General features: G+C 38.9%; 2 protein-coding genes across 3 annotated transcripts in view; both read left to right on the forward strand.

The window, feature by feature from the left end:
* The first annotated feature begins 3,981 nt into the window (after positions 1-3,981).
* Positions 3,982-17,870, forward strand: ssuh2.1 (ssu-2 homolog, tandem duplicate 1). Its single transcript, XM_027020218.2, has 12 exons — positions 3,982-4,180; positions 11,633-11,728; positions 11,913-11,997; positions 12,170-12,299; positions 12,611-12,671; positions 13,625-13,749; positions 14,420-14,482; positions 15,314-15,393; positions 15,648-15,740; positions 16,004-16,109; positions 16,676-16,783; positions 17,230-17,870. The coding sequence occupies exons 1-12, from the start codon at positions 4,156-4,158 to the stop codon at positions 17,362-17,364; spliced, it is 1,107 nt and encodes a 368-aa protein (XP_026876019.2). The 5' UTR covers positions 3,982-4,155; the 3' UTR covers positions 17,365-17,870.
* A 1,118-nt stretch (positions 17,871-18,988) lies between these two features.
* si:dkey-49n23.1 (semaphorin-3D) overlaps positions 18,989-27,545 on the forward strand; it is a 44,742-nt gene continuing 36,185 nt past the window's right edge. The window contains exon 1 of one of the 2 annotated variants that reach the window (XM_035520395.1): positions 18,989-19,456. The gene's annotated coding sequence lies outside the window, so the exon portion shown is untranslated. The remainder of the gene's footprint in view (positions 19,457-27,545) is intronic. The other variant, XM_035520394.1, reaches the window with a different exon arrangement.

Consider the following 27,545-nt stretch of genomic DNA (forward strand, 5'->3'; position numbering starts at 1 on the left):
CCCATGCAGTAATTATCCAATGGGAGGCTCTTACCTATTTGCTTAGTTAAATCTAAGTGGTGACCCTTTTTTTGGCCAAGCAGAGTATATGGAGATGGCTATTGTAACGGAGGCGGTACAGAGGAAGTGAGAGGCGGGGTAGCAAGGAAGTGCTCTTTATTATCCACAGGATTTATTATCCACTGAACAAAACAAAACAAACAAAAAAAAAACTTTCTTCACGAAGACAGTGTGATGACGTATCTAGACTCTCAGGTCTTTAGTTCGCTAATGTGCAGTGCTGTCTTCTGGGACCTGTGGGTTTAAATAAGTGAAGCTCAAAATTTGGGTGAATTCTTGGTTCTGCTTTCTTGTGCATAAAAGAAAATAAAAACAAAAAGTGAGCTGTTTCTTGATACTCTCATTTCTGATTCAGTGCAAGAATCAAAGATAAAGGGTTGTTTTTTGTTTTTCTATTTTAGGATTAGAAATGGAAAACCAATTAACGACAGGTACATGGACCAGAGGACAGAGGGTAAATTGGAGGAGATCGAACCTGAAGGACTGGTCACTTTGAACCAGTTTCTAACAGTAAATTCTTCTGAGAGCTCCTCATCCTCAGCTTGGAAACTGGTGCCCTGGGCAGACAAGATCTCTTTAGGCTTTTGTCTGTGGGCAATGAAACTACGCAATACCATCAGAAATAAATCACTATCTACACTGTTAATGAGATGTATGTTAACACCTCTTGTAGATAGGCATTTGAAAATTATGCCACATCACTTTTCACTACGGCAGCCTACTCTGATAATAAAAGGCCCATAACAATCGAACAAAATTAATTTAAACACAAGGCGGGATGATGTCTGTGTTGTTGGAGACAGGTGGAGTGTAAGTCATTCCCTGGAAATGACCTGCAAATCGTTCTTAACGGTTCTCAGTGACAGGTTTTCTGGTGTGCCTGTTAATCCTAATTGTATTGCTGCTCTATGGAGCAAGATGGTCTTTTCAGACCCTTCATCTAGAATGGCATATGTCATCAAGGAATGTTATCCATGCTGTAGTCGAATCTTAAGGAGAACATTATTGTCATTGCCAGGCCTGTCCAAATACAAGGTCTCACTGGATGCCTTTGCTGCTACATTTACTTTCTCACTCCCATGTATTGGCCTATAAATGGAAGATAGATGACTAGCCTTGCAGGTCTGACAAGTAACCTTCAGTCTACACATCTCCAACACTTGTGACTCTACTTAATCCACACGGTCTTCTGCTCACTGGTTATTTGTGCGAAGTTACATTTACAGCATTTAGCTGATGCTTTTATCCAAAGCGACTCACAATTATGTCTGAATACAACTTGAGCAACTGAGGGTTAAGGGCCTTGCTCAGGGGCCCAACAGTGGAAACTTGGTGGTGATGGTGCTTGGACCAGCAACGTTCCGATTACTAGTCAAGTGCCTTAACCACTCAGCTACCCCTGCCCCTAAGTTGGTAATGGAACATAGTACTGGTATTGGTGGTGAGGTGAGACACCCCTTTCATTTACATGTCTGGAGAGTTGTAATTGGTGATCTGACTAAAGGAAAGCTACTACACGCTGACTTGGTGGTTCTGTCCATCTATTGGTCTGTAATGTGTCTGCTAGAGAGCTTATGCTCTCATTCAGTTGTCAGTTCGCCTCTCTCAGAGCTTCTATTGCATTCATCACCTCAACTGGTAGACGTAGCCATTGGTCTGCACTGTGTGTTATACTTACATTTTCAGCATTTAGCAGACACTCTTATCTGGAGCGACTTACAAAATGCTTTGTCATTTACTCATAGAATACATCCTAGCCAGTACAGTACGTTAGAGTCCAAGATACCATTAAACTGTTGAAATACAAGGATCAATGCTGATGCCTAGAAGTGCAAAAAACATAAGCTCTATCTCAGACAACAATCAGTGCAATAAACAATAAGCACTAGAGTTAGCCAATATAGGAGCAGTCAACATCAGTGCAATAAACAATACACTACAAGTAGTAGAGTTTTAATTAGTCGACATAGACGCAGGGTCAGTGGTCGTTTAAATAATCCACAAATAAATGGGTCTTCAGTCTGTGATTGAAGATCGCAAGGGACTCTGCAGTCCGGACAGCAAGCAGAAGTTCGTTCCACCATCTAGGAGCCAGGACAGAGAATAGTCTCAATGATTGTCTCCCATGAGAATTGAAACATGATATTTCAAACTGAACTGTACTTGAGATATGAAGTACTCGAGGTACAGATCGGGCTTTGATCATTGACATCATATATGGAGGGGATGGTCCATTTTTGGCTTTGTAGGTAAGCATCAAGGTTTTAAATCTGTTGAGGGCAGCTACTGGAAGCCAATGAAGGAATGTCATCCAAATCCTTAAATCTGTAGTCTGAAGAAGCTCCAATCTCTGAATTTGGAAAGTCCTGGCTGGAGGTATGACCAGGGGTTGTCGAGTCGGCTGTCTTACTTCCCCGTTAACCAGGGTACTCTACTTCATAATCATCCAGGTAGGTGGGAGGATGAGTCAAGTGTTGGGTCCTGATCACTGGCTCTGTTGCAGTCTGAGGATAGCTTTTTGATTTCACAGCAATCACTGTATCTGGCTCAAAGGACCACAATTATTAGTGATGTTATGGAGTATAGTTGTGAAAACTGTGGGTAATCCGATCATAATAAATAAAATTCCAGAATAACAGATTATCTTCCAGACTGAATTTCTTGTTTATTTGTTGATACAGAGGTTGAATGATACAGTTGCTTGTAGAATGTCCACTTTGTTTTCTATGTGTACAAGTGTGTATTGTGTGTGTGTGGGTGTGTGTGTGTGGTCCTAAGGCAAACAAAGACGCGTAATCAGAACATATACAGAAACAGTATATATTTTATCAATATACATTGATAAATGGCTCCACCTAGCGTCTAAACTGTTTTACTTACTCGTGACCTACACGTGTGCGTCCATAATCTTAAACTCATAAATCATGCAAGAAATATACCTCGACATCATAATATGATCGATATACTGTAGCATTGCCTATTATATCAATATATCCTTGCATAAAAACTCGAGGAACTATAGGAACTAGACTTAAACCCATAACCAATAACAAACCCGAAATTACCAATGCCTAGAATTACATAAATTGTACAAATTGTACATCTACTCACTTGTACACAAATAGCTAATCTAAGCACAGTTGAGTTCTACCAGGAACTAAATCAAGTTGAAACGTAAAGCATCCCGTATTTTCATTACACGACTACCACGACCAATCAGAACAACGTCCTTTTTAACAAACGTTAAAGGTAGAGCTCTTTTGTTTCCATATCTCATGTTGTGTCAGAATATCTTTCTTCATTTCCAGAACAATTCTGAACGTTATAATAATAATAATAATAATAATAATAATAATAATAATAATAATAATAATAATAATAATGTCTTTTCTTTCTTTTTTTTCTTTTCTTTTTAATTTTTTTTTTTATTTTTTATTTTTTATATTTTTTTACAGAACAGTGATTTGTGATTGGTTGCAGACGTCTATCATGTTTCGACTTAGGGCGTTGTAACCTAAATGCATTGAAAATGAAATGAAAAATGCAAAAGCCTACATATCAATGAAAATAATCACAGTCGTAGTGTCCATTATAGTTGCTGCGTTAGTTCAATACCTTCTTACTGAAAATCTGCACAAAAGCTGTATTAGGTCTTTTCTTGATAATCAAAAGTTATACTGTATCATAATGTATGATCATGTGTGATTCAAACGAGTTTGCGGGAGAGGAAAAAACATGCCCATTGTAATCGTTGCGACGTAATCCTTTTTATGATTTTTTTAAACCAAACTTTGTTATTATTGTTGTATGTCGAGAGGGAGTATGTGGGTGAAGGCGGTGGGCTGAAAACAGGAAACACGTCTCTACACTGTCTCTAGAGTGTACAAGCACAAACCACTTAAATAAAGTAAATAAATGACTAACAATTTTGAACGGGCGGAGCTTGCACGTGTATCCTGCGTATTGTCATACGCAGCTTGAATTCAGTTAAGATTTATTGATCGGTAAATTTAATTTTAGGTTACCCAAGTTACCCGCTGCTTTATATGCTCCATCTCCAGCAGAATTTAGGCTGCACTGTCTCTTTTGCCAGCTATGGATGAAAAAAGCGACGATATTGGTAAGTGACTGTATTTTTTTGTGGGTACAGTGATTTGCAGGTCTCATTAATATTAGGCAATATATTACGGTCATTTCGACACACGATAATCGTATATTAACGATATGTCTTTTAGAGTAGGCAATATAAAAGGTGAAGAAAACTGAAGTACTTCACACGTTAGCTTAGGCCAGATAGCCGTTTTACAGTACATGAGTATAGGCTACTTGTTCTAAACAAAAAAAGTAAACGTTAATTAAGGTTTCTCAAATTAATTGTGATTTTCGATTCATTAGTTGTCAGAATTAAGAATCTGGGAAACAACTCGTTTCTCCAACTTCCACGGGTACAAAACATTTGCGACATGTTTTGGGTGTAGGCTATACGTAGAAAACTGTTCTGGTGAGGATGCATTATACTATGTTGCCTGAAGAGGGCTGATGAAAAAATTAAAAGGTAAATTCCAGGTGAGCAACAACACTCCCCGACGGCTGTTTATCCTTAGAAATCGAAGCATTTAAAAGCAAACTGTGTGATGAACAGCCTACGTCACCAACGTGGTGAGCCTCCCACTAGAGTCCATGACTACAGAAACATTTGGAGATAGCTGTGTTGTCCATTTATAATTTAAAAACAGAACTCTAGATTCAATAACAGACGGATATAAACCTGAAGATGCGTTTCCTTTGTTGAAACTTGTTACACATTATAATGAGGAACATAGTAAACTCATACATTTATATTTGTATTCTGATCTCAGATATGGAGTTTTATCTCAGTTTAACTGTTCACTTCAATATAACTGCTCACCTGATTTCTCCAGGCGATCACGCAGATATTCATTTCTTTCAACATTAAGTCAAATGACTTTGGGGAGCTACAGATGTTTGATCTTGGAAAGCTTCTGCCTACAAACAGTCCCGGACCTCCTGATATAACAATGTAGCTCAAGCTCAAATGTTAGCTAAGTAGTGTGTATTTTGTCAGACATTCTAAGGAGTCTGATTGCCAAGAACACTCCTAGGAGTGTTGAAAGAGCTCCAAAGAGTTGATCATATTAAAAAAATACAATTGCAGCAGTCATACAATGAAAGAATTGTATGAATAATTTCTATCATACAACAAGAACAAGAACAAGTGAACAGCATTATATGGCCTATTAAGCCACTCACTGCCTTTAGAGCACCATTTTTTTTGGACATCTTCCATTATTTAGCTCATGTGACATCCCTGCATGGTAAAGAACACAATTTACTTTGTTTGCATATGACCTTAGCAAAGTTTAAAGCAAAACAGTGATAAAGTAGAGCATTCAGTTTAGTGCAAAGGAGTTCCATCATAGTATTTATTAGCAGTATTTAGTATTTATTACTGTTCTGAAAGGCAAGGCAAGGCAGGTTTAGATGTATAGCACTTTTCATACACAGGGGCAATTCAGTGTGCTTTGCAAGTATGTGAGCCTATATTGATTTCTTTCTCATGATAAATATCCACTGACACACTGTACAAACTACATTCATACTGTTTATGGAGAGCATAGACTCGCTCAAACATCTTAGGGCCCTCTTCGTCCCTGCTGTAAATAACAGACTGCAGTCTGTTTCAGATTTTGCCCATGCTCTGTAAGGGCTGTGGTTTTTACAGCTGTACCAGATTGATTCAGGATGATAGCACAGAGTTGATGCCAGAATTATTGGCACTCTTCAAGTAACTGCACAAAAAAAAAAAAAAAAATCATATAAAAGTATATGATTATTCAAATTTTCCTGAAAAATGTTTATTGCCGATTGCTTACTATTTATCTAAGAAATCATTTCTACAAGACTTGTTTTATGAATAGTGTATTCTTTCAAAAAAAAAAAAAAATTAGGATTTCCAGTAGTTGAATTGAAATAAATTGGGATTCTATAGCTACTATACAACAACTTAATTGTAAACAAATTATGACTGAATACAACAAATCAGTTATCTGCCATAGAATAGAGAAATCATCATTTAGCCCTGAGAGTGGACAGTGGTTAAGGTACTTAACTAATAATCAGAAGGTTTCCAGTTCAAGCCCCACTGTTGCCAAGTTGCCACTGTTGGGCACCTGAGCAAGACCCTTAACCCTCAAGTTGTGTAAGTTAGTTTTTTTCCCCTACTCCAACACAAATTATCCAACTAACCACCTCATTAACAACCCCTTCCTGAGCTGGAGTGAGTGTGTAAAAGCAGCTACAGCTCTAAAATGTCCAAGGCAGGAGGTCTGCAGTATGAAGGCTGGGAAACTGACACACTATCTACATGGAAAATGAACTTTGATATAGACTATAGAGATAGAGCACATTTAGGCCACACCTACACTGTGAAAACAACTGACTTTCCATTTGATTTGCATTGCATACTTATTTTTATTGCTTTTAAGAGGATCCATGAACATACTGCCCTCCATGTACAATAAGGAATATGATATGAGAGGAAAAGTGGAACCCAGAAATACAGTTTGAACACCATCATCACATTTGGTGAACAAAAGGGATTATTATACAAAAAAAATCACCTAATATCTACTGTCAGATTTAGTGGTGAATAGCGTAATTATTGATCATTCATTATTAGAGACTGTCAGATATGGTGCTGAAGCCTTGGATCTGTTTTGTTACTAATGGCGTCTGGTGAATATCAATGGCATAATCAATTCAACTAAATACCAGGACATTTTTGCTAAAAATTTGATTGCCTCTGCCAGAAGACTGAAATGTTCAGCAAAATACTGACCCCAAGCACATATTGAAAGCTACACAGAAATGGCTGGAAAAGAAAATCAAAGCTTTCCAGTGGCCTTCTCAGTCCCTAGACTTGAATCCAATCGAAACCTATGCTGTGTATTAAAGAAGGCAGTCCACAAGCAAAGACCTAAGATTATCAAGGAACTGGAATTGTTCTGCATGGAGAAGTTGTCTAAGTTGGCTTAGCACATGTTCTCTAACCTTGAGGGAGAAAAATTGGGAAGGTGGGCACTGAGGACACTGATGACATTATCTCAGTGTCACCAGTCTGCCTATCCGTAGTGGCCTGTTAGGTAGAGCAGATGATACAGTGGGCTTGGAGTCTACCATAGAGGCCTGTCAATACTTTGTGCATGAGGGTGTCATTGACTCAGATCTAAATAGCTGACTAGTGTTTCGGAGGGTACCTTTGCTGAGGCATTCATCTCCTTTTGAGTGTTTTATCCAGTCTCAGGTTCAGTTTGACATTCAGTCCTATATCCACTACTTTGTTTAGTCTTCTAGTCCTTTTTCCTTCCAGTCCCATTTTTACCTGGACCTTAGATGTGTTTGTGTTCCTGGCCCCTGCCCAGGATTAATTGCTGCTTTGACCAAGACAAGCCTCCCATGACCAATACAAGCCTCAATGTCTTCCTTTTTGTGCCTCTGAAGCTGCAAGGGCAGGTGGGTTGTTGTTCTGTTGTCATTCCCTTCTTTGGTGTAAACGCCTAGCCAGGTACCTCTTGTTTTTATTTTGTTTTTTTACCCCAATGTTTTGTCTTGCTCCTCATCGGTGGTTCATTTGATACAACTTCATTTGATACAACTTCATTGGTTCATTTGATACTGTTTAAGCCTGCACAGCTGTTCCTTGTTTTTTTGGCTGTGTTTTACTTCCTTGGTTCCCTGTTTTCATTGACCAGTAATAACTTTTGCAAATGCTCTATCAGGCGTTCATATTGTTTTGATGTGTATTTTTAGTGAGGGATTTTGTGTGTCTTTGTGGTGTTTCATAAATATTTTTTAATTCTGCCCTTATGCTAAGTGACTTGTTTGTGCTCTATAGATTTGATCTAATCTTATTTTGGTTTTGCTTACTTTTTGTAATTTCCTCTACTACTGTTATTAATTCTTACTATATTAAAGTCATTTATTTACTCTAGTACTCCTAACCGTGGATACATATTCAGTCAATAAAGGACTCTCACACATGAATCCAAATTCTACGATTTTGTTACCTGCCTACATTACGTATAATTTTTTTTTTATACGTAATAAGGCAGCTCATCCATTAGTTTAAGTCTAAAATATCACTCGTTGCATGTGTGTTGCATTTAATATACTCATTGCTGCTTATTAAGGGTCCCAGAATTTCTGGTGTTGACTCTACATATAGCTGATTTAAAAAAGCAGGTAGAAAGGTGAACTTCACACATGCAATCAACAAATAGAAGCCTTGATTACATAACAACATGCCATTCTCAATGTAGTAGTGCATACCCTTTTGCTATTAATATTGTCTGGTTAGTTTTTTAGTGGAACAGCAATAATGAAATACTTTGCGTAGTGTCAACTGAAACTTTTAGCAGCATATATCCATGAAATCCGAGTCCACATTAATTATATCATTAATTGATTTTTATAGAAACTTTACCAGTGTGAGCTGTTTAAACACAAGTTTTTTTTTTGTCAAATTCTGATGCTGAAAACCACTGACTATTTATGTAAAAGCCTTGTCACGTAAAGACCTGTTGTACTATGGCTGTTTTAGTTGTAAGCTTTCTTGTGCCCAAATGAAAGTAAAAAATCCTTGCTATTGCCTTTTAAGTATGGCTTGTTTTTACGTAAACATTTGATCTCTCCTGCTATCTTGATAGCTGCGGTTAGCTGATAGTTTGATAACTATAATATCTCTGCCTTTACCCTGACCTCTGGGTTGGGTGCCACTGATTGAGTATAAATATACAAAACCACACTTGTTAGTGATGCGTCGGTCATCAGATTTGAAATAGAGCCAAGACAGCCATGCTTAGATGTATATATTTTTAACCAAAAGGTCAAACATCAATGAATGGCATGCCAAACTCCAGCTCCAGAGTATCTGGAGTAGCTGTTGTGTAGATTATTGCTACTTACGTAATTGTAAATGGTGCAGTGGATGTAGTGCTATTGCATGTAACAGTTAGTAGAATCACAAATTGTGCTGCTGTTTACAGCCATAAAGATGCATCTATTTGCTCAAATTAAAGAGAAGGGGAATGGGGGTATCTGAAGGCAATACTCTCATGCCTCTTTACATATAAGGGGCAGCTCTAGTCACCAGGCCAATTATAGTGGGTGTCTGTAAGTCCAGCGATTCCCCTGCGTTCCAAATTGCTTGTTTCCATTTCAACTGTCTGTGCTCAAGTGCTATTTCTAGTGACTGATTGAACATCATGTAGCCAGGCAGATTTATAAAAGTCAAAATAAGCAATGAATCAAACAAGCCCTCCCCATCTGACTGACTAGCAACATGTTTAGCGTGATGTTACAGCAAGTTCATTTTCTGCTGAAAAATCCTGTACATGGTACCTTTTGAAGTGTTAACCTTTTTCTTGATTTCATCCAAGGATGCCAGATAGGTGTTGGCAATGCAGTGATATATATTATTGTGATACATTACTTTGTGATATGTATTTCTGATATTTTCAGTATTTCTAGAACTAGTTGGGGTGAAAGCTAGTAGTGTCATAATGTACCTTTCAAAATTGCACAGTAGCATAAAGTTGATTTAGCATCCAAAATATTGTTCTTCTGTTACTTCAGAAATAAATTATGTATTAGTGAAGGTTGGTAAATCATTGTACTCAGGTTTTGATGCCATTGTTTTCAATGAGGTCCGACTGTCATACTGGTGCATTGTGTCCTTTCCGGCTTCATATCAAACATCAGAAAAATATTGTGAATATCAGATAGCATAAAAATGTTTGCCAGTATTCTGATGTTTTATTTTTGTCATATTGCACACCCCTAACACTAAGCCCTTTTTTTTATCAGTTATATAGTTGCTGTGGTTTCTTTATGCGTCATTGTTACGTCACGCACCAGGCCACACTGAATAAGCGCTTGCTCTCTTGGGCCCATATTTATGTATATTTATTTTATCCATTGTTAAGCAGTAGTGCCTCATAGTCTACACAAATAAGTCTACCTGAGGTGAATTGGTCCCTGGGTAGGGATGTATTACCATCAGAGCAGTGTATACCTTTACTTTACCTCCTACACTAAACTCCTTAGAACTCCAGCACATGGAACCTAAATATTTGTGTCAGTGGCTTGGGTAGGTTTATAGCTTCATGTCACAAACACAACTCCACACAGCTCCATATTGTGCCACCGACTGATTTTTCTGGGGAAAGGAAGTCTACTGTCCCACATGGGTGAGAAAGGTTGGACTCCTCAGGCTTATTGAACTGTCCTACGTTCAACCACTTTTAGGAGCTTTCTGCCATTAATAAACAAACACAGCCTTGCAGTACCAATGAATGCCCACTGTCAGCTAAGCCCCAGAAATGCTCTCATTCTTTTTGGCAGCAGACTCAGCTCCTCGTATAGTGATGTATTTTGAGTGCATTGTTCCTGTAGCCACCAACTCTCCCTATTCTCCTTTAGCCAAAAGATCAATCTTAAGTGTGATCTCAGCTGGAGCAAAAGCCCATTTGTACAGCTATTTATGTCTGCTGATTACTGGTATTGTTTGCTAATTTCATCACACTAAGTGTGAGAAGTTCTGTATTTATAACTTTGTATGCCAGGGCATTCAAATAGGCAAGGGAATAGTAACATGAATAGCTGACATGGACTAATTGCTAAGTAAACCTAGAGAAGAATGAGGTTTCATGAAAAGGAAGGGCACATAAAATTCCAGCGCTCTGTTTATCAGCAGGAAAAAAGTAGAAATGTAGAATTTGAGGCTTATCTTCTCTTTGATTAGTTTCAGGTTTTTGCCTTGAATTTTTTCAGCACCCATGTCCTACTTCAGCTTCTGAAGCTTCCGAATCTTTTTGGATTCTCGGTGTCCTGCATTCCGAAGTGCTTTGTACTGAAGGGACGCACTGACTTGGCCTCTTGAAGTCCTGGCAAATCCCCATGTGTTTGCTTTTGTCTGTTTGTTTGGTATCAAATCAAATTAATCAGTGGTGATGAGGACTCAAGAAAAAACAACCGGCATGGCTCCAGATTACTGTTCCAACCAAACAGGAGCACACTTTATATAAGTAATCATATGTTGAACCTAACTAAATAAACAAGTGAGATCCGGCAAGCTCGTCCTGGGTTGGAATGAAAATATGTGGACTGAATAGCTGTTTGCAGAAAATATTACCTACACACAGGCTACAAGCTATATGTTTACAAAATGCACTTTTTAAGATAAGTGAAACTAATAAATTGGTCCGTGAGAGTAGGTACAAGGTAGGAGAGCAGGTACAAGGTGACAGGTGAGTGTATAATTAACTGGCTACCAACAGCTTTTACTTTCTCCTTAAAGCAGACATTCTTAATTCAGTCTTCCTAAAGCCCATTACAGATTTTATTTTTATTTTATGTTGTAAATCACATGTACAATTCTGATGATGAACTAAGAACTGGACTGGAACAAAAATGAGGACTGGATTGAATTCCGTTGCCTCAATTTTTTTTTGCCAGAAACCTGTAACTTCACAGTCTTTATGTCTTTCCACAGGCGAATTTGACCCCAGCATCCCTGAAGAGGGTCCATCAGCGCCCCCTCCTGGCTGGTTGGACAGCGTAGAAGGTTATGGGGACCCTAAAGATGACGGTGAGTGCTTTCTGGCATAGGGAAGGCAGGATATCGCATGCATAAGTGACAGTAAGTGACAATAGACTTTAGCCTTGCAGTCAAAGCAAGGGGATGCCACATTAAGACAGAGGAAAAAAAATTAAACACAATCTGCTTTGCAATTGTTTTGAGCTGTCCTGATTTAGCCCATATGTGTCATCAGATTGCACAGACCAGATCTGCCCTCTACCGGCTGACTTTGTCCCACACCCTGAACATGACAGGAATGCGTCTGTCCCCAATGTGAAGTACGCTCAGCTTTGTACACCTCACGTACAGCAAAACATATTATAGGATTTATACTATATTATTCTAATGCGCAAATATAGCACCATGACATGTAGGACAAAGAATTGCTTTGGTGTAAATGGTAATGTAATTGTAATTGGGTTGTAACCGGGATTGTAACTGGATTTGCAGGGTTCCTCAGGTATCTGAAGATGTAGCCCGAGAGGCCTTGCTCCAGTTTGTGGGGAAAAAGTGGACATACAGCAGCAAGCCAGCCCAAAACCTCGTCTTCAAGGACCTGAAGCCTTTCACAGTGTACCGTGTAAATCCTTCCCCTAAATCGTTTAGTCTTGATTACACTGCAATGATGACATTGGTCTAGTATTGTTAGAATATACCTGATTTTGTAAGGTTTATTTTCTTTTTGTGTAGTTCTTACTTATATGTCTCATTATGTACAGAGAGATATTGGCATGCTTTTCCAATGCTGCCATGTCATATGCAAAGTCTGTGACTGGTTATTTCTTTGATTAATTTGTTGTCACTGTCATCAAACTCCAACGGGTGTATTGCCTTATACATTTAAAGGCAATTCACATTCAGAGGATAACATATTTTTCTATTTTATTTTAGTACCGTTTGGAAACGTTTACTGAGTCAAGATCAAGCTCTTGGGAGCATGAGATATATAATGGTACTGTAGCTATGGCTTTTAGATACCATTTACATTTAGTGTTCCTTCTGATTTAAAGGAACAGTTGCACCAAAATGTAATATATAAATATGGCTTACTGTAAATTATTGACTTTTAATGGATGCATTCTTTAGCATATGTCACTGTTGTTGCCAAACTTCACATACAATAAATTAATGGCAATATTAATAAATTACTGCACTTCATATACAGTACCAATCAAATGTTTGGACACAACTGAATGAATGTATGATTTTCATAGTCTTAAAGGCATTTGATTCTTGTGCTTTGTTGAAATTTGTACTGTGTATATATATGAATTAATTTGTGTGCATGTGTGTGTGTGTATATATATATATATATATATATATATATATATATATATATATATATATATATATATAAATTAAGTTTACTTTAATTCATATGTGAATTCATTATTTTTCATTTTTGAATTAAAGAAAAAAATGAATAAAATTATTTTAAAAATAATTTTTAATTCTCACTCTGCAAATAGTTTTAATTTAGAACTTTATTTCCTCACCATACAAGTGCTCTGCATATATGAGAATGCCTTCAAGACTGATGGAAAGGCATCATAGGTGCCTGCCTCATGAAGCAGGTTAAAAGAGCACCAAGAGTATGGAAAGCTGTATCAAAGTACAGGATATTTACTTTGAAGAATCTAAGATAGCCAATATTTGTTTCACATAGCATAATCACATATTTATTTCATAGTTTTGAAACCTTCATTGTTTTTCTAAAATGTAGATAATATAAAAAATAAGTAGGTGTGTCCAAACCTTTGACTGGTACTGTATACTGCAGTGTATACAAACTTAATTTGCTACATGAATGATGGGCAATTGAGACTGAAGTTGAAAAAGGAAAATCCCAATCCAATTTTTATCAGAGAAGAAGTTCTCCATTTTTATATTTTGTTTCGTCTTCAGGGCAGGTTGTGGATGGACCACAGTATGGTATGGCCCCGCCCCCATGGCTAGTGGAAGTTCAGTATCCAACCAAATTCACTGACACAGTGCAGAAAGTGCATGTTCCACACACCTCATCTGTAAAAGTACGTCACTTACGTTGATGAATACAGACATGGTTACTGTGCATATTGTTTCTTCTTTTGATTTTTAAAAGCAATTTAGTCATTGTCAGCTGCCTCTGTTCACCAGTGATCTCTATCCTATTATGAGACAGACATCAGAATGACTTGTGGTTTAATGTCCAGATCCAGAGATGTGCTTTACCAAGCTGATATTTATGAGAGTGCTTTATGGCTGCACTGTTGTAAACAAAGAAAACCAGCCACAGAAAGGAAAGGAATTAGGACATTGTTATGGAAACCGTCTTAAAGGCGTATGATCCAGTACTACTGCAACTTCCTCAGTAACTACACTGAATCTGGCATTTGAAAAGTGAATATCGTGAGATTGGACCTACCGATGGGACTTTATAAGAGGTACCTAAGCTGCTCTGAAAACAAAATGCAGCAGAGCAGCTTATTAAAGAGACAGAATATCATTTATCTTTATTAGTGTATATTTTCTGCACTTCCTGTATTAGCAGGAAGTGTGCGGTCTTTCCAGCAACCTCCTAAGTGATCTGTAGAACGTGTGGATTGACTATTGGCCCTGGAGTACAGGTCTGGAGAACCACTGGGTGTTAATGTATTACTGTGGTTCAGTCTGCCCTTTTTCTCCTTTTGCCAATACACCTGCTCTCACCGGCTGCCACAGACTTGCTACAGATGTCACGGGAAGGGGCGGGTGAGATGCACACACTGTCACGGCAGAGGACGGGTAAGTAGATGTCTCACACCCCTTGCCACATCTAAATCCAGCCTACAGTACCCAAATCTGCAGGGCCAGGTTTTGGGTCATCTTGGCCTGTACTGGTGTGGCTCGCTTACCGCAGATACTCTTATTAGGAGTCTCTTGGATTTAGGCTGCAGTGTCACAGGTGTATACTATTAACTTGCCAAGGTATAACATGACATAATGCAGCTGTATATGTTACAACAGTTCAAAGAAATGTGTTCAGATAATTCACTGGTTGAGAATGCTTTTATTTTTTAAAAACAATAGCAATACCCTGGTTTTCCAGTCCTCATATATTGTAATTAAGATCGTGAGAAACATTTCCTTATTCCCTTTCTCTTTATTCTCTTTCCCTTTTTGTCTTTCCCCCTTCTCTCCTTTTCAATTTTCCCTATTCCTTTTCCCTATTCACTTTGTCTCTTCCTCATCCATTTTCTTTCCCTATTCACTTTCCAAATTCTCTTTTCCTTCTTCTCCCCTTTTCTGTTTCCTGATTCACTTTTCCTACTTAATTTCCCCTTTTCCTTTCCTATTTACCTGTTTTACCTCTGTCCCTGTTTTTTCCCTTCTCCCTTTTCCTGTATTCCTTCCTTACTCTCATTCCCTATTTTCTTTGCATTTTTCCATATTCTTTTTCCCTATAATCTTTCCCTGTTCACTTTCCCTATTTTGGGCCATCCATCACATATAGTACCGTCGATCGCTGAATCTAAAATCTCCATGGTTTGGGTCAAAAGATCCTCAGATTAAACCCTCTGCTCTGCCTGGCCCTTGACTTTGAATGAACTGAGCTCCAAGCCATTTTGCCCTCAGACTAGCTGCATGTCCTGCCACGGGGTGAGCCACGGCCGCAACAGAAGATGCACCAGCTGTCATGGGAGAGGAAGCAGAGTGTAAGTACCTCCCTTCATCCTGGAGAAACCATATCAAGTGCTTCTGTATATATTGTTGCCTAATGATAAACACTGGAGCTCACTTTACATTAGCAAGCTCTGTATTCCATAGGAATGTCACCTGCAATTGATTAGATGTGTTCTGTATTTATATATTGATGAATTTAGGTATTTATGAATTAATGTATTTACAAATTAATTAACATTATTCCAAAGACTCCAGTGATTAAGTACTGCCCTTCCCCTGCCTGCAGGTGTACATGGTGCCACAGTAGCGGACACAAAACATGCCGCAAATGCAACGGCAATAAGAAGCTTTTACACTTTATAGAGCTCAAAATCACATGGTAGGTTTGCGAGATGAGCGTGAGGTGAGCTGTTTAACAAATCTGGACACAAGCTTTGTAGACATTTGTTTAAATAAGGAATTCATTTCCAATAGCCATTTCAATGTTTCTGAATATCAAAAATAAATTTTGGTAGTGTTATGTTACATGATATTAGGTTGGCATATTAGGAACTGCCATGTCCCATGATGTTAGGCTGGCGTGTTCTGTAGTGTTATGTGACATGGTGTTTCAGTAATGGTATGTTATATGGTGTGTCTCAGGAAAAACCAGGTGTATGAGTTCATACCTGACCGACAGCTCGAGTTCCCCATGAAGAAATTTGAGAAGGTCTCTGGGGAAGTGTTCTTCACTGATGAAAGTATCCTGGTATTCATTCACTCATTCGTTCATTCATTCTTTCTAAAGCTGTGAGGAGACTCAAAGTTCATTCAGGCAGGGTCTGCTATAATCTTATGATTTCTACCACTGGAACATACAGAAAAAAATGCAGAATACAGTATACGTGGAAAGTATGCAAAACTGCAATTGAAAATTCAATTTTTGCATCAGTTTACTGTCTTTTTTAACATCCTTAACATTTACAGTAGGATTTACAACCAAAGTTTCAGTCAGCATATGTTATTACAGTCTCAGGGGAATGGTAAGATAAACAGCACTCAAATATACAGCTCTTTATTTATTTTATTTTTGTTCTTTTACTGTATATCAAGCATCAGTAGCTTATAAAAATGTATGGGTTTTGGCCTTAGCTTTCTTCAGCGTTCCCAAAGGGGAAAAAATGTTTAAAAGCATATGGTTATTTTTTATTATATTATTTGCAACATGGTATCATCTTATATTTTGAAATGCTTGTAAACCTTCACAGCCTATAACATAAACGCTGTTGAATGAGGTTCCCAGGAGCAGTATTAAACGCAGAGCCATGGTTGCAGGTCTATCCGATAGTGGGCTTCCCTGACCAGGATATCTGCGATGCCTCCAAAGGAGCGATCCAGGAGCATCTAACCAAATATTCTGTCGTCAGCCGCATTCTACAACAGGTGAACAAACCTCCGTATTAAGGCGCGATTATTACTCACAAACGGTTGCCTTGTTAACGACCGTTAGAGAGGTTGTGAATGTTGATGTCTCCACTAGGGGGCAGCAATTGCCAGCATTTTAAAGTTTATACTGGCTTGCTACAGCACTGCGGAGTGCATTGCTCTTGTGTAGTGGATTCAGTTCACTCATAAGCTGCTGAAAGAACTCTGTTCGAGGAAGGCCTACAGTATACACTGACGTGCTGTTGCTCTTCAGGAATGGGTTTGAACCAGCATGCTTAAATGCATCCAAATGGTTTGCTTTGTCATTTTGTCATTTTTATAATTCAAACTTGCACAATGATTATGATTTTCTCTCTCTCTCTCTCTCTCTCTCTCTCTCTCTCTCTCTCTCTCTCTCTCTCTCTCTCTCTCTCTCTCCGCCCCCCCCCCCCCCTCCCCCACAGCGGCAGACAATAGAGCTGGTGCCTCTTACTCATGCTTTCTACTCATACAATGGGAAAGACTATGACTATTTTGTTTATGGGACAGAAAACAGGGTTCACACCACTAAATATCCGTCCTCCTGCACTGTCCTGTAACCTTCCTGTCTCATCCCTTCAGGTCGATGAAGTTATTATTATCTGTTGTTTTATAATATATTTTAATATAGGCTGCTGAAAAACCTCTGATTGTTTATGCATTAATGTAACTCGAAAAGTCTGTTTAGTTGGACAATAATGGAACAAAAGACATAAAATGAGTGAAGATTTTTTTAAAACTATGCTTTCAAAAGCTCCATAATCATATTACAGTATAACTGTATGAATATGCTATACAACATTAATTCCACTTTTTTCTTAGCTCAAGTGATGGCTATATATTGTTTAAGATCTCCAGCTTTAAAAAATGGAGCTAGGAGAAGAAAATGATAAAACGTTAACATCTGCCAGTGGAACAAGTTGTTTTGGACCATTGCTATTGCTTAAGTCTGCATGAAATCTTCCCACAATATAAGGGTAACTGATGTTTTCAAATGGTATGTTACAATGAAACTGTGTATGATATATGAATAAAACTGGCAAAATGTCAGTTATGAGACTTTTTATGACTTTGATGATTTATATTTTGTTTGAGGGTGTGTATTTCTGTGCGCATCTCTCTCTCTCTCTCTCTCTCGCTCTCCTTCTTTGTGTGTGTGTCTTTATATGTATGTGTAATTTATATAATTTTCCACCCAAAAATGTTTGCTTGTTAATGACTGAAACACACCTGCACATAAAACACTTTTTGCCAATGACATACTGATATTCTCTTGCTCATCCTAATTACATCTCAATTCTCACAAAGCTCAGCATTTGTAAATGTTAAGAGCCCTAGAAGCAATTTAGTTTTAAACTAGTGGAACTACAATGGACACTCCCAACTGATATTACTTCCTTTAATTTGAATGCAGAGGACAAGCCCTCAGAATTTTAATGTCTATATACAATTAACTGATTTCCCCACTCCAACTACTTTTCATATTGTTAATAACATGGATTAAAATTTTAAATTATTTTAATTACAATTAATTTGAATTAGCATTTAACCAGCACTAGACACTATCTAAACGAATATATGCTAAATTAAAAGTGTTATCCCTTTTAAAAGTACTTTTTTCAGATCAGATTTATCAGTTTTGTCCTTCGAGTAGTTGTAGCATATCCGGCCATTAATGCTCTAGTACAGCATTTTTAACTGCTTGATGTTCTTGTGACGTTCCTGTTTGGTCTCACTTTAGATTTTGGCATTACGGCGAGTTCCTCGGCGTACCTGTCCCATTACATGCAAGTGTCTTGATTTCATGACATGATTTCAAATCCCCAAATCCCAGACGCCTGTAGGGGGAGACAGCGAGCAGATACTGCCCCTTCAAAACCTCACCAGGAGTTTAGTGGAAAATAAAAGGAATTTACAAACAACTTTGGCTTTTTTGGAGTTTTGCCAATAGAGGAGCTGTTTTATTCCTTGAAGTCAAATGCATAAAATACACATGTAGGAAAATAGGAAAATTCGCAAGCGTGTTTCTGAAGACGATGAAAACACATTTATTTTGGACTAACTACAACTCAAAGACATTACCTAATACCACACCACTTGCAATTCGTATTTGAGTTGTCCAAACACTGCTGAGTTGTCCAGTTACTCCAGCTCTTCTGAGCTAAGGCAGGTGTGTACGAGAATGAAAACCAGAAATAAAATGGAAAAACCTTGCATTGCACACATCTTTGGATGAAGATGGTAACCTACGTTAAATTACGAACTTTTTGCTGCTATTAAACGAATGTGAAGGCGCTGTAATCAGTAGAATGCCATTGCTCAAACCTGAAACAGCAACAGGAACACAGTTGCTGGCCAGCATTAGGCTACACCTGCATAAGAAGAATATGTCGGCACAATCTGCGTCATTAGCAAAGTGGACGGATGTGACTGGGAACAGAACGAAAGAGCGCCAAGGGCTTCCTCTCAGTAGGAGTGGCGCGCACGCACGTTGTCCGTTTGTTTATATTGTCTGGGTGAGGACAAGGTGTGGACATAGGCTACGCGAGACCCGAACGTCATAGTCCATTCCTGACCGGCCAGAAAGCTTCTCAAAAGGTGGAATAAATAATTCATTCAGTGACGAAAGAAGAGGAAATTTACAGTTTGTAAGTAAGTTTTGTGTAAGGCATTACGTTTCACTGTGTAGAGTTTTTAATCTGGATTTGTGCTAATATGACCTGCCGTGGAATTACATTTTGTAATGACCTTATATGAAGCTCAGACAAATCCTGTAAATTCCCAGTGTGTTTTTTTTTCTTTTAATTTAATAATTAATTTTGTTCCACTAATTTAAACAGAGCAAAACTGGTGGGAGTATGTTTAATTAATTTGTTCATATTTGGTGGGCAAATCAGTATAAATTAATTAAGAATAATTTCACACGGGTTATTTCACACATGACAGTAAAAAAAAAAGTAAACTAAAGAAAATAAAAAATGTTGTAAGCCCTAGTTTTAGCAAATATAAATGTAAACAAAGCAAATCGTATAATAAATGCTCTTGTGTTTGTTTTTGATACTTTCCTTGTCCTGTTATAGGGTTTACTTCCGTACATGGAAGTTACTGATTTATTTGTTTCCGCCGATGTAATTAATTTGGCACAATTATCTCTATGTACCACAAAACTACCTCAGATCGTGTTATCCGATTCATCGTTCTGTCATGTTTGACTTGATCTGCCAATGAAATTGATCACGAACTTTTTGCCAAGAAAAACAATTTTCTTGGCTGACCCATGTCAGGTGGCCAACTTTTCGCTAGTGCTGGCAACGTCTAGACTTTCGCAACAAATAAATCCATTGAAATCGAACTACTCATTCTTATAAGGGTTTTCACCACTCGTCTCTTGGTTGTAATGTTTACAGTTAACGATGATTAGATAGCCTTATAAATGGAGAAGAGCGGGTTTTCACGCACATCAAAGGGAGATGATGTGGGGAGAAGTGGAGTGGGTAGCTGGCATATTTGAACCTTTGCTTAGAGATGGGTTTGTTCTTGGCACTTATGCAGAAAGCAGGCTGTAGGATGCTTATGTGTGCTGGGCAGGACTTCAGTGCAAAATTTATTGTTCCTTATCTGTACTTTACTCAATTGATAATGATGATAACTCTCACAGCGGGGGCAACAATGGGCTGTAGATATCATGCTGTGAATCTACTAATGTCCTGTCTTAGCTTATTTTATATAAATCACATTAGCAAAGTGATTATGTGTAATTGTGTACTTTAAGCCTTACTGTAGACAGCTTATTCTAATTCTAATAATGATCAAACCCAGTGACATCTCTCACATATTTTGAAAGCTTTAACTTCCTTGATGTTTTTTGGGGCTGTTTAAAAGAGAAACAAGTAAGCTGCTAGTCAGATGGATCCCATTTACAGTTTCATGCTAGTGTCTTGTAAAAAACAGAATTCTTTTCAGTCAAAGGTCCCAATAGCATCGGTAAAAGAATACAGAAACTCTGGGGTTGTCAGCTTCCTCAAGGTGTTTAGCTGAGGTGAGGACATCCCATAATATTTAATAGGGTAGATAACAGAGATTTCAGTTTGTAAGTGAATCTTTTCCCTTTACCTCACTCTCCATTTCAAATGAACTGAGCTTTGTACTTGCCAAACTTTCTGGAACAAACCCATCTCATGCCAGTATGTGTCTGATTTATAACTTAAAATCATTTTCTGGTTGTCTGACCATCTGTACCCATTTAATGTCTACTTTGATGTCTCATCTGTGATGTTCCAAAAGAGACGGTGCTCTTTTACATGGCTGAAGCCAGTTGCATATTTATTCCGCTATTTAGAGCATCACTCCATTTATAGCGTTTCCATGCAATCTGTTTGACACATCACACATGAAGTTATGGGCTGTGGCAAATTTGAGTATTTTCCTTTCCTTTAACGTGCCAGAGGGATTTGGGAATTGATTGATAAATGTAATCCTTTGAAGTGCTTTAGATTGGTGATCGCACCAATCTCTGCAGTGCAATTAAGTCCTGTAGGTAAGGTGAAGAATGCACTGGGGAACAGAACACTGAACATGCCATTGGAGGTTTTCCTGGGATTCACTGATATGTTTCAAATCCCCAGTGCTTGGGGCCAGGTTAAATTCTGTAGCATCTGTGCCAGCAGCTGAGACCTTATAGTCTGTAATCTGATCTTAGCTAAAAAGACTTTGCCAGGCTTCTGCTGAAGCTGTCAGGATCAGCTCCTTTAAGCCCAGTTTGTTTTGTGGAAGGGTTACAGATGTATTATCCCCTCTGCGCTGTTTCCTGAGGCCCTTCTTTGATGTTCCTGACTATCAGTCTCCTCCAGCCACCTCCTCTGGATGTTTCACGCCTGAGGCTCTGCTCTGTACTCCATTAACTGAGACTAAAATCACTACAGGCAAGATGAGGCTGTTGCTGTTGCCATTGTAGGGGAGAAATGGGGTCATTGTCCCTCTTTTGACGATGAGCGCCCCCCCCGTAACATAAGGTCAAGATGCAGGATGTGCTTCTTGGAGCTCACTTTTCTCCTGCATTGTTCATGCAAGGAGTAGTGTTAGTGTTCATAACACAGGGCCATATGATGTCACAGTAAAGGAGATGGTTGCAAGGAATAGGCTTCATGCTCTTGCACCATGGTGCTACTCAAGCCTCTTGTGGGGCAGGAGATCTGAAGCATTTTCACAGGGGTTATTTTTACTGCATCTCTCTGGCCCTCCATTGTTCCAGAACCATATGAGCAGGCAGGAAAAAAAACACATTTACTGATCTGAAGAGAATTTGCGGCACAGGGTCATGGGCAGGCTTGGATTCATCCTGTGTGTAGTTGAAAGTAAATTTTCTACTTTCAAATCTGCCTAATCTGTCTTCATTTTTTTCTAAGATAAATTGAATGGCACTATACTGTCTTAAAACCTACTTTATTAATTTTCTGCCACATGAACCTTATGGCAGAATTCAGTGCCTTCTAACATTAGGGAGGAGCAATATCTGTTTTTATTCCCCTATATTGGTTTTGTTGATTCATACTGGTTGTGTGCAATAATGATGCTGATCACAGCTCACGAATCAGTGATATAAGCACCAACCCAAGGACTTCCCCTTTAAGGCACTTGGGGTTTGGGTGTTGGTCCATAACCATTCTGTTTCCTGGTCTAGGACTACAGCAGGTCTTACGCATGGTCTGTGGGAAACAAAGCTTGCACTGGAAGGAGAAATAACATTAGCAAGAGGATGTCATGTGCACTCAAGCCATTGTGAAAAGCCTATTGTAGCTATCGGGAGTCAGTTGTCTCAGAAGTCTTTCTTTTTGGTTTCTTCCTTTCCTGCTGTTTCCTGTGTGTGGAGGAGTGGAAGAGAGAGAGAGCGAGAGAGAGAGAGAGAGAGCAAATGTGAGTGGAGGACACTAACCACCCAAACAGAATGTCATCAGTGTCCTGCTCTCTCACACATCATGTACTGTGGTCTGCCTCACAAATGCTGTGTGTGTGTGTGTGTGTGTGTGTGTGTGTGTGTGTGTGTGTGTATGTATGTATGTGTGTATATATATATATATATATATATATATATATATATATATATATATATATATATATATATATATATATATATATATATATAATCAGCTTCTCACAGGAAATAATAACAAGAATTTTCAAATTTTTGTCTGTCTGGCAGAGTACATGGGATTGATGGTGTTGAGACAAAACAATACTGCTCATAAAATTTCTAGAAGAGCTACATTGCCTGTCACATATTTCTATCATTTAGGGTTAGAGCAGGAGTATTAGAAAGCAGGTGAGATGAGGATGTACATATCAGTGTTGAGAGTTGTGCTTTGTTGTGGTGGTATGAGTGGGAATGCATACCTGGCTTTGACACATTTGTTTGTTCTATATTAAACGTATTGATTCAAACCATTATATATAAACCCGTTGTTGAGAATTTACATTAAACACTTGGGATTTGTAAATACTGTTTTAATCTTTTAACAATTTTATGTTTTTGAAGGAATATTGATATTCAGTATTAGAAAAAATGTTTTTTGCCATTCCATTAACCTTTTGCAATCCAACATCATTTTTCAATTATGAATCTCATGACATTATTCAGTAACTGCTATGAATTATTCAGTATTATGCAATGAGACCAAGAGTGGTAAATGTAGGTGTGGAATTACTCATGGTTCCTTGGAGGTTAGGTTAAAAAAATAGCTCTTTCAAGTAATAGCTTCTGGTGACTTCTAAAGGCTGCTGTTCTTGAAAATGTTTTTGATGTGCTCTCCGGAGTACATGTAAATGTAGCAACACAGACAACACAAGTCAGGGTTGAAGTCTCTGATGAAATGTTTGCTCAATGGTCCTTAGTAGACACAGTGAGGTTCCCACACTCTATAAATGCACAAGGAATTAGTGACTTTGTTTAATGTTTAAACCTAGCTTGATAATGATTTGTTTCTGTGATGTTCTGTACAACACTACACCAATCCAGAGGTAATAACCTGGACTGATAAATTAACCTGAACAGTTGGCAGCTTTAGACCTCCAGCCAGAAAACCAGAAAACTAGCAATAAAACTAAGCCCAATCCTTCTCAGGTTCTCAATAAAACAGTCCGTCTGTTGGCAAGAATGAAAAGCATTATCCATGCCAAGTGGTTCAATTGTACTGCTACTTTATCACCTTAATTAATTGCCTCTTATCTTCATCAAGTCAACAGTTACAGAGATCTGCCAAGGAGTACAACTTGCTTCCCAGCATGCATCTGCTTAAACTTGTTGACTGACACCAACTTCAGGAAGATAGAAAGAAGAAGCTGGAAGTGACTCCATTTGGGGGCAGACAGTGGGAGGTTTTCTCTATACACCTGACCTGCTGCTGATCCAAAGAATAGACGAAGATGCTGCAATGTTGGAGTGTCCTAAATTCTACCATGTTAGTTCTGACTTGGAGAGGTGCAAAGTGTTATTTCCTAACCAGAAAGGTTAATTTAAGAAATGACAGTGAAATATGGTTGAGTCAAATTTTGTCCTCCCATATTTCCTTGTGAATGATTCCATGGTTTGGAGTGGATTAAACAGATGTTAGTTTTTATAACAGTGACTATGAGCTATGGTGCAGAAGCTTGCAGTGGTGGGGCCACTGGGCTCAGTGCACGTATGGCTTTGGTGACTGAATAACAGGTTATGATTTATGTGCTGAATGAAACAGGAAACAGTCCCCTCGATAACCAAACTGGTGTCCAGACTTTTGGTGAGTCACAGTTACATGCAGCCTTTATTCAGGGAGCCACTGCCAAACAGTCTCATGCTTCTAGTCTTGAGGTAACAGGAATCAGTTTCTGTAAAGCTACAAAGACTCCTCTGAGCTGCCAGGGTCTTTTTTGTTGTTGTAGCTACCGAGTTGTTGTTGCTTTTTTAAATCTTTTTGCTGAAGACTTTGATTTCAGGGTTAGTATTCATTTGGGTGGTATCCACATAAAATGTTTCCAGTGAAAATCTAGCAGTAAAATTCTTACCCATTCCAAGTGTTTAATATTTTATGTGTCAAAATTGGTTCAGTATCCTTGTCAGGGGATCTGTTATATATGTACTTTCCTCATAAACATGCTGCGTTCGGACACACAGTTTGTTACACCCCAGGCTCAAAAACTGGACTGAGCTATGTGATTAAGTGTCATTGCGACCTTTACATCTTAACCCAGCTATATCACTGCTGCTTAAGTAATTAACCATCTATTCCTCCTTACACACTCCAAGTGATGGGGGAGGAGGCCCATTCCTTGACCAGAGAAATAGATGGTTCCTTCTCACCCTGGCCAGACGGTGAGGCCTGGGGTGGCCCCCCGCTACCTCAATGCGTCAGTGGAAACGCTCTAGGGAACTTCGCTTCCCTGAACCAAGGTCTTGCTGCCAAGGTCTTATCTGTGTTTTCTCTTGCTTTTTAACCACGAGCGCTGGAATTCCTCGGGCCAAAAGAGCCAAGATAAATCAGGTGGAGATTAAGAAGTAGCACACGTGAGGTATGGCTCAGAAGTGGAGGTAAAAACCCATTGTCAGGAACTCACTTCGCATACCTGATTTACTTCCTTTCTTGTATCATCTTCCAGACTTAGGCTCTATTGTGAGATGTGCATAGTGGGGTGGCACTGAACGTTCATGGCCCTGATAGCTACAACCGAAGGGATTAAGGCTGTCATCATAATTTTGCATTCTGTCTGATGTCTGTTTTGGATTAGGTGCATTTGTGTAAATCATTTGCGTCATGCCACATAAGTACTGACAGTACTGACCTCCGGCAAGTTTCACCATCATCAGGCCTTAATGTCTATAACTTAGCTCCCAGGGCTTCATCTGCTATCCCTCGACAGGCCTCTGAAACAATGCAGGGATCAGCAAATCTCTCTCAAAGGCCTGGCACAGGAAGTTGCAGCTAACAGTTATTGTTCCTTTAGCTTGTGTCCCTATAGGTCTTACTGGGTATGAAATGTGCTTAAACTTTGCACCATTTCTCTTAATGAGGTGCATCTATGGATGATAGCATGACAGACCCCTGAAGTTGTAGTCAGTCATGGCTATAAGTAAGAGTCCTTGCTAATGCACCTGGGCTGTGGTTATGGATAAATGGGGTGCTCTGGAAGTACTTTGCTTACTTGCAGCAGAGGACCGTGCTTCATAATTAGGCTTCTCTGGCTCAAGAGTTATTTCCATTTTTAAAAAATGTGTTGGTGCTGCACATATGCAAACTGTGTTTGTTGTATGCAGCTATGCTTTATATTCTAACTAGCCTGCATGTGCACAGAGATTTTGGAAAAAGGAGAATGATGGTCTCAGTGTTAAGCGCCAAACACTACATGGAGAAGTGGTCAGACAGAGTGGGCTGTGAGACACCAGAGAGTGGATAGACCTGTTGTTTTAACCAAACTAGGTCCACTGTGAGTCTGAACTAATAGTCAGATGAATAGCTTGAACTTCCTCTGTGGGGAATTATGAGAGCATGTTTCAAGGGTGGAACGACACCCAAACTCTCGGGAGTGAGGTCACTCAGACCACCAGGGACGATATCTACTATAACACAATGTATATCATCTGTTAAGCAGCAGTGTATTATCTGGTGTTGGAGATAGAAAAAAGGGCTAAAAGCAACAATTCTATTAAAAAAGCTTCATGATAAGAATAAAACCTGCTATCACCTATGATATTGAAATATGTGGCATGCTCTTTTTATAGTAATTGAAGATTTAATGTGATAGGAATTTCAGCATGATATAAACCATTCAGCATCTTCAGAGGCTTCTAGTGGTCTGCCCATATAAAGTTCCTACAATAAACTTTATCTTGTGTATGCAGCGACATGTATTGTTTGTGTTGTATTGTTAATCATATCCACAGATTGCCTCTGATAATATGTGCATGAGGTTTTTGATGTGTTTTTGGCAAGGACATGCGTTTGTTGTTCATGTCTTCACAATGAAATGAATTGGTCTGAAGTGCAGCAGGTGATGTCTCTCTCTGCTCAGTGCAGACTAAACAAGAGCCTAAAGCAACATATTGTGTCTAGACAGCAATCTTAAAAAGCTGCCTTTCACTTGTGAGCCCCCCTGCAGGGAGAGGCCAAAGCAGCACCAATATTTATCAACTGTCTCAAAGCCTGTGAGCTGACCTTGCATCAGTGCCCTTATTCCTGCTTGGCTGAAAATCACAAATAAAACAGTTTCCAGATCTGTTTTTGGAGTTGAAGCATTTGTTAAAGATGAGCACTACCATGTGCACCTTGCATGTTGTCTGAGCAGGGCAGAGGTCATGGAGCTGTGGGCTATGCTGCTGTAAGTCTCTGGGAGGACATCTCCTGCATGAATGTTCTCCAAAACATCTAATGGGGAAAATGGCCACCATGCTCTATTACCACCGGCCCTGCCGTGTTTGTAGCAGAAACTGAGGAAAGCAAGTGGTCTCCCTCAGGCTGCATGCAAAGCGAGGCCAGCACATACAACATTGTTTTCAGAGTTTGCTATCTGCACTAAGGCCAGACTGAGTTCAGTTGCCATAGCCTTGGAAGAGAACAAGAGGAGTTTTGACATTGCATTCCTCTTCTTTCCTCTCACCTTGTAAATGCAATTGGTACAGTTGAAACAGCTTGATCAGTGCAGTGCTTGATCAGTTCAACAGCTTGAATTTTTCCGAGGTTGCCTGCGTTGTGTCTGAACAATAATTTGAATCTGT

The sequence above is a fragment of the Electrophorus electricus genome, chromosome 20 (assembly GCF_013358815.1).
Source record: "Electrophorus electricus isolate fEleEle1 chromosome 20, fEleEle1.pri, whole genome shotgun sequence".
In the NCBI taxonomy this organism is placed as follows: Eukaryota; Metazoa; Chordata; class Actinopteri; order Gymnotiformes; family Gymnotidae; genus Electrophorus; species Electrophorus electricus.

Coding starts and splice junctions, on each gene's coding strand:
- ssuh2.1 (XM_027020218.2), top strand. CDS start 4,156: ATGGATGAAAAAAGCGACGATATTG. Junction 11,998..12,169: donor GCGTCTGTCCCCAATGTGAA/GTACGCTCAGCT, acceptor CTGGATTTGCAG/GGTTCCTCAGGTATCTGAAG. Junction 13,750..14,419: donor CACACACCTCATCTGTAAAA/GTACGTCACTTA, acceptor CGGCTGCCACAG/ACTTGCTACAGATGTCACGG.